At 36.7% G+C, this 8,262-nt stretch overlaps 1 protein-coding gene across 1 annotated transcript; it reads right to left on the reverse strand.

Moving 5' to 3' along the window:
- Positions 1-7,296: 7,296 nt before the first annotated feature.
- LOC132169585 (uncharacterized) lies at positions 7,297-8,262 on the reverse strand. Its single transcript, XM_059580600.1, has one exon. The coding sequence runs from the start codon at positions 8,260-8,262 to the stop codon at positions 7,297-7,299; it is 966 nt and encodes a 321-aa protein (XP_059436583.1).

Consider the following 8,262-nt stretch of genomic DNA (forward strand, 5'->3'; position numbering starts at 1 on the left):
TTTGGAGGCCTTTTGCTTTTGTTTCTCCCCCCTTTATTTTGTTTCCTTTAAAGAGTTTATGTTCTACTTGAATAATGGTAACTCAAGTATGACTGCATTTGAAATGTCTGGGCGGGTGCAAACCATAGCATACATGATGCTTCCAACTCCACTGGCGAACACATGCCATGAACCCACTGGAGTAACAAACACGTGACATGAACTACTGCTACGTTGAGACAAACACGTGACATGAACTACTGCCACGTTGAGACAATTGCAGGCAAGAAGCCCCTATCACCATGCACAAGTAATACATGAGAAATATTTTCTCCTGGCTTTGTAATTAGATGGCAATTGTATGTGTATGAATGATATTCACAGGATTGCCGAAGGTGCATGAAGATCCATAAGCCCAGAACTTATAAATTTTGTCATGGTACCCCTTGGTTTTTAAATTTTCTTTTAAATTCTTAATTAAGTTGTAAATATATATGTTTTTAGGCTTGAAAGGATTGCGGATTCAAAGCAAATAATTAAGAAGAAAACATTTGGCAGCTTGATAGTGGCTGCAGCTCTCACTTTTCAGGAAATAGAAGAATATTTAATGATGTGATACTACAACTACTACTAAGGTACGTTTGGGTAATGAAGCAATTGTGAGAAGCCAAAAGAAAAGGAAGTATTGTTGTAGAGACAAAGGAAGAAACACAATATATGTTCACGATTTTTTGTTTATTCCTGAACTAAAACAAATTTTATTAAGAGTGTTGGGAAGATGCTTGAAAATGGCTATCTATGATAAAATAAACTTGGCAGGAGATATGTTTACATTCTCAATAGATGTCCAACCAAGGCAGTGAAAAAATAAGACCCAATTGAAGCTTCGAGTGGAATCAATTCATCTATAAGACCCTTTAAATTTTTTGGCAGCATTTGTTATGCTCACATTCCTCGCGAGAAAATAACATAATTTTATGAGAAAAGTGAGAAATGCATATTTGTTGAAACTAGAAAGTTAATTGTTAATTGAGATGTTTTCAATGAGAAAGCTTCTTGGGATTGGAAAGAGAAGAAAGTGCAGGAAACTCCTTATGTTATTGAAGTGCAGAAAAATGCTCCAATAATATGAGATGAAGAAGCTCCTCTACAGTCACCAATGGCTCCATCAAGTTCAAGCTACAGTGAAGAAATATCTTCACTAGAAAGCAAGATATATATATATTCGAGTCTTGCAATTATTCTGCTATCAGCCAAGAAGTTTTGAAGAAGCTGAAAAGCAAGAAGTCTAAATGAAGGCAATGAAAGAAGAGATTTTCATGATAGGGAAAATTAAACATGAAAACTTGTTGATTGACCAAGAGGATGAGAACTTGTTGATGCAAAAGATCAATCACCGACCACTCATGCCTAGTCCTCGATCTAGAATTCCTGTAAGATAACCAAACATCAAAGTGGCGCGCCACGAAGTGGGGAGGGGGACGGTGGCGCCGTCTACGATGCTTAAGTCAGTAAAATATAGAGATGAAAATGAAAGATATAGATGGAGATTAGGGCATGAAAACATACATGGGTCTAGACTCCTAACCTTATATAGGCTAAATAACATTTATGTTGTGTTCTTTCATAAGGAAATTGTTGTCAAACAACCATTAATTTAACCTTCGATTGTGCGGGTGATTTTGATCCACTTTCCATTAGTTAATTATCTTTCCTAAGCGAGTGTATTCATTACTTTCCATAAAAGATGGTTGATTGATATGATGTTTCCTTCTTGGATGTGTGCTTCAGGCAAGGTTGGGTTTTAGTGAGGGCTAGCTATCCTGTAGGCTTGGCGGATTGAGCCCCCATATTTTTATTTTAGTAGTCCCCCATTCTCTTAGGCTAATTGTGTAGGCCAATGAGAATTAAGTGTTGGATGGCTTTGTAGACTGTTGGATTGGCCTTTGGTCCTGGAGAGCTGAGCCCCATACTTCCATTCTAGAAGTCATTAGAGTTACTAAGAATGTGCATTAAAGGAGTGTAAGAAATTAATGCATTTTCATGAATCTTTCATATCCATTGCATTTGCATTTTTTTTTTCCTGAGATTTGCATGTATTTAGATACAACTTGAGTTTCATTTTAATTTTCTATAAACTAGAATTGTCCATTGAGCCTATTAGTACATGTCTTGTCATGCAACCTATGCAACCCAAGCCCAATGAATTCAAGTCAGTTTGCAACTGTTTCATATTGCTTTGGGGAAGTTTCACTTTGAACTCTTCAATTACCGCGTGTTTTGACAAGCCCTCAAACTTCAAAACCTATCAATTTGAACCCTTCCATCAGATTTTAAATGTTAAAAATGAGACAATGATATTTATACCCCTGACTTTTTTTTATAAAAATCCAAAGTTACCTTTAATTTCAAAACATTCTTAAAAAAAAAAAAAAAATTCAGGGATATTTTGGTCTTTTTAGGTATTACTGTTAGAAGTGAACGGCTAAATCTGACAGAGGGGTTCAAATCGACTGCAATTGAAAATTTAGGGGTTCAAATTTAAAGGTTTTAAAGTTTGGGGGTTTATAAAAACGCGCGGTAATTCAAGAGTTTAAAGTGAAGTTTCTCCTATTGTTTTTGAGGTCTTCAATAGCAACTCAACCAAAATACTTGTTCTTTTTAAACTTATTGGGGGAAACTTTATGAAACCCCCTAACTTCCACGTGTTTTGACATTACCCTTTCAATGTTCAAAAACTCTCAATTTAAGGTATCACACTTTGAATTTTTTGTAATATCCCATTCCATTAGTATCTTCCATTAAATCTTGTCAAATTTTCCAAAATAGCCATTTTTTATTATAAGAAAATAAAATAAAAATTGCAAATATTCAGATGTTGGTTAGATGGTTAGAATTTAATGAAATTTGAAAAAAAAAAAACCTTAATTGTTTATGCACGTGTAATCTAACCTTTGAATAGGCCAAATAGATACTTAAAATTACTAAGGTCTCACCTAAACACATACTATCTTTGATTGGTCTGATTTGAAGACTAATGCCTTGTTTTTACTAGGGGTGTTCATGCGGTTTTTATTAATCGTTTTGTAACCGCTAATTGCTTTTTCTTTTTTCTTTTTTTTTAATATATACGTATATATATAATTTATTATGTATAATTATATATAATATAGAATTGGAAAACGACGGAGTTTTGCACTTCTATATATTCATCTCATTCTAATCCTAAACCTCGTTTGTGTAATGCCCTCAAAATTAGCCTTAGCTAACTTGGCATGATTACTGGTAATTACTCCAGTTAAGCCAACTTGTTGCTAAATGGGGAATTACCATTCTAAGCATTAGAGTTAATGCATAGAAAGGTGAAACAAATCTGAGTTAACTATTAAATCATTGAATGGCAAGTAAGAAATCCTCAATTTAAAGGCATGGAGCATCTAACGAACAAAACTAAGCAAACCTGATAACAACATGCAATCCTTAAAGTAAGGTTGGTAGTGGGCAGTCGTACCACCCTTGAGTTCTAGAAACAGATTTCCTATAAGGGTAATAACAGTATAAGTCTAAAGACTTAGTAAGTAAACTTCACGGGCTAGGTATAATACGAGCTTATTTAAACAGAATTCAACATGCAGTTTTGGTAAGAATCCAAAATGAGATGCTGTCTCCGTTAATACACTATAAAATAGCATTTTGATTATCAAAGTGTGGTGTACCATCGGCGGCAATCGCCTAAGTATTTTAATGCAGAAAGAATAGTGCTTTTATAGGTCATAACTCTCACGTATGTTCTACTCGAGATATTACCCTTTCTCAGCAGGGATAGCGTTGTCCCAAGGGACCTGTAATACAATACTGGTGCCCCGAATATTGTACGTTACCGTACATAACATCAGCGGCACGACTGAGTCCGACCTCAGGTGGCCCACACCGCTAATGATCTCCATCCTGTAGTGACCGCCCATTAAGGTTGCGCCGGTCACAAAACAACCATTAGATCCAATGCCCATATAACACACATTTGACCATAGAATGAAGTTTATATAGTAAGCCTATGGCTATTATACTGCATGTACCGGTGTACCATGTCATACAATGCATCTTATCAATCAGTTTATAATGCAGTTACCAGGTAATTACAAAATGTAGACATGCTCATATCATACTTGTGGTCAGTCAACTAACATATTCCACGTTTTTAAGGGAAAATGTTCTTAATCATTTACTTACCTCGCATGCTTGCTTGAATCCTCGGACATTACTAAATCCTGATATAACGGAATACAACACGTCGTTATGTGCAGAACTAGAGGACCCTTACGAGTAGGATACTAGGTTAACCTAATATAAAGGGTTGCTAGGACCTAAGTTGCACAAATGGTGCTAAGGTGGATGTCTGACCTCCTGACTGTACGTCTGGGCTCGAGAGCGTACGTCCGGTCAGTGAGTAGGCATTGTAGCCAAAAGCTCATTATGGGGTTTTAAGGCTCCTATGAAATCTAGAGGAAACTATAACTCCTTCCAGTCTATAAAATAAGCACATGCATCGTAAGAAAACTCAACACAAGAAATCAGAGAAACGTTAAAATTCTTTTCTTGATTTTGGTAAGAAAGATTGCAAGAACTTCATCATGGTGCCATTACAACTCAGAACATGAAGAAATGCATTAATAACGACAACAAGAGGAGAATGGGTAAGGGATTACCTTAGAAAATGGCAAGAACACAAGCTTTCTTCTTTCTCTCTTTCAAATCTCAAAACTCACAAAGCACTCACATTGGGTGGTTACAGAGAGCTTGGGAGCAGAATGATGAATTCAAAGGGGTGGTGGGGGTTGGTATTTATAGGCTAGAAAAGCTGAGGGCGCTACCAACTCCTCTGGAAAGCAGCGTATGTCTGGTACTATCAAGGCGTATGTCCGATACTGTTTACACAGCGGTCCAATGGCTGTAGCGTACATCCAGGTATTACCCACGGGGTTTTCCAAAAGCAGCATACGTTCGGGTGATCCCCAGTGTACGTCCTTGTACTTTTTGCAGGCGTACCTATGGTGGTCTCCCTGGCGTACGTCCTCACTAAAATCAAAGGCGTACGCCGGAAACCCTAGCATATGTCCGTTCAGAAAGGGTTAAGCTTGGGTTAATGCTTCAAAATGTTTAGGAATTTTTAGGTTATAAGTGTGGGCTTAGGTCCTTTGTTATAAAACTGGGTTTTAAATAAATCCTTTAACCGTTCTTTGTATAAAATCTTTTAATAAAAATAATTGTTTTATCAGGGTATTATAGTTGGTGACTTTGTGAAATTTTCTCAGCCTCTGCCTTCGCTCAAGCCTCACCCCTCACAAGGTCTCTTGTCGCTCTCTCGCTGCCGTCGTCGACTCGCAGTCTCTCGTCGCTAGAATTACCTATCCGCTGCTTTATTGTTTTTCTTCTCTACAACCTACCAACCCAAGCTGCATCACATATGCATCCACCACAGCAAGCTTAAACTCATTAAAGCAATTAGCAAGCTGGAACAAAGAAAAACAGAGAGAACATAAAATTTAGGCATAACTTAGAGATTAATTAACATATTGATCTGAAGCTGAAAAGGCATTAAAACAAAGAAAATTAGGCTGCCTCAAGAAGAGATTCTTAGAGACAACACAGAGCTGCCTGATCTCTGCCTCAGAAAGCTGCACCTGCTTCCCCGGTCTCCCTCTAACTTTAAGCAGCCTGTCAATTATGCCGTCCAGGACTGCAGGTTCCATATCTGAGTCGGTTCTTTAACCCCAAAGCAAAGGAAAGCAGAGAAGAATAAAGAAGACCCACTTTGATTTTCTTCTATGGCAGCAAAATCTTGCATATGTAAAAGAATAAGAGAGAGAGATGGGTTTGAAATGGAAATTCTTTAGCTGTGGTGTCGCTTGGATGTTTGGAAAGGAATGGTGGCCAAGGAATTGGAAAGTGAAGATTATATTCTTTTTAAGTAGAAAACTCTTCACACAAAGAGAGAACGAAAGAAAATTGTGAGGGCCAAAGAGGTGTGGTGTGGTGTGTGCGGAACCTCAAAGATAAGGCCTCCCTCCGAGGATGACGCATGTAATTAAATAAAGAAAACGGCTTTGGTTGGAAGGGAAGGGTTTCAGGCCTGCTATAAATTAAATGTACCTAGAGTTGAATTTGCAATATAATTTTATTGATAAAATTTAAATTAAGAATGAAATGAAATAATTACAGTAATGTTATGCTCTTTTCATATAAATTTTCGGTAAAATTAATTTTCGTAACATAAAGTGAGATCAAACTTTATTGGACAGAATAAAGCAATGGTACAAGAACGAATCAACACCAACCAACACAAATGTCATTATGACAGAAATTAAAAAATGATCACATTACTACCCCACAATGATTCTATTCCTTCAAATAATTCCACCCCGGGGTTGGCATGCAAGCAACCCCACTCCTTTATTTTGTTGTTGGTTTTTAATTTTTTAATGTGTGTCATGTGACGTAATTTTATTGACATAACTTAGCACATTAATTAAATTTGTTAAGTGTACGATTTTAACGCTTGGGTTTGGGTTTGCAATTTTAAAAACGTGAATTTTAAAATGGTTTGTTCTTTAAAATTGCAGTTTAACCTTTAAAATTGTGGCTGTAAAAAAAAAAAAAAAACTCTAATCTGCGATTTGAAAACGCCAATTTTCTGCATTTTTAAATCGCAATTTTTTAAAAATTAATGCCAAATAATATATTTTTGCATTTTAATTTAAAATTTAACTTTTTACCTATAAAATCACAATGTAAAATACAACTTAAGTGAATCGACATAATTTGACGATGATGAATAAATTATCTTTTTAGTATAAACTATAGAAACTGATATTTTATTTTATTTTATTTTTAGTGAGCAAGTGATCGATGATCTCAAATCACGGAAAAAAGTTGCAAATGAAAAAGGTAGTAGATTCCCTCTGTCCTTCATAAGGTATATATATATATATATACCTTAGAAATTTAGAGGTGACCACCTTATAAAGAGAACACTTACTATATGATATACTCAAACCATTTTATATTCAATAATTACAAAAGATCGAGTTGGTTGCTGTTATATACAAAAAGAGTTATTAAAGACAAAAAGAAAAATAAAAAAGCATATCTATTATCTTCAAAGAAGGTTTCTTCTCTACTAAACCAACCTTTCTTTTTCTTTTATTGATTAAATCTCCTTCACCTTCCTTTATTTTTGGTTAAAATAAAGTTTTTTTTTTTTTTTATTGTTGATCACTAGTGGTCAAGTTGTCGACATAACAGAAGCTATAGCTATAGCTAGACATGATGAACTTCAACTAGTTGGACATCCTTGGACTTGATGAGAGGAACATACTCTCCAAGATAAACATCCAGATGATCCGCTAACGACGACATGTCAATAGTTTCGTGGTGATATGACTTGCAGACAAAATAGAAAACCGTTTGAACAACGAGGCCAAAGAGAAACACCATGCATACCAAGAAGAAGCAAAGAATTCCGATTGAGATGCAAATTCCAATTCCCATATTGTGCCGCCATCTCCCCACATTCAGCACAACTAAATACAAATATATATTCTCAACTCCTACGAGAAAAGAAGCAAGCGTGAAATAGGCGGCCACAACAGCACCCTTCTTCCCCTTTATCAGGGCTTTTCTCTTCTTCACGGCATCACTCCCATGCAAATCCTCTAGAACTGATACCACACTTGCCATTTCCCAAACGATGTTTACGTATTCAATCCCCGTCAAGATGACGAGAAGAAAGAAAGTGGCATTTCCAAGGTAGGGTAACCATATAATGTAGCTTAGCACTCCAGAAACGACGCCGAAGAGCAAAACAATGGGGAGGCTCCATAAGAAAGTGGCCATAAGCCTCTTCCGAACCCTGGGGACAACGGTCATGACCTTCTTGAAGGTGATATCCTTTGCTGTGTATATGGATGCCACGGTGTAAACCACCGCGGAGGTGGAGAAAAGGGAGAGGATGATGAGGAAGATGAGGTAGACAAGTTGGAAGACCCAAAAGGCGATTATGACGGAGACCTTTTGCGTGTAGTTCAAGGCATCTTGGTTGTTCTGGATGTTGAAGAAAAGGAGAAGAGAGGCTTGGATTTGAGCAAGGAAGATGAAGGAGAGTGGGAGGATGAGAACCAGAGTGATTTGGCTGAAGATTTTCTTCCATGTGAAGATGATCTTCATGGACTCCTTGAAGATCCCAAAGAAGCCAAGAAATTGTATATCTTCTTGCTCTCTCTCCAT

Source organism: Corylus avellana, chromosome ca2, assembly GCF_901000735.1.
Source record: "Corylus avellana chromosome ca2, CavTom2PMs-1.0".
Classification (NCBI taxonomy): Eukaryota; Viridiplantae; Streptophyta; class Magnoliopsida; order Fagales; family Betulaceae; genus Corylus; species Corylus avellana.

Coding starts and splice junctions, on each gene's coding strand:
- LOC132169585 (XM_059580600.1), bottom strand. CDS start 8,262: ATGGAGAGAGAGCAAGAAGATATACAATTTCTTGGCTTCTTTGGGATC.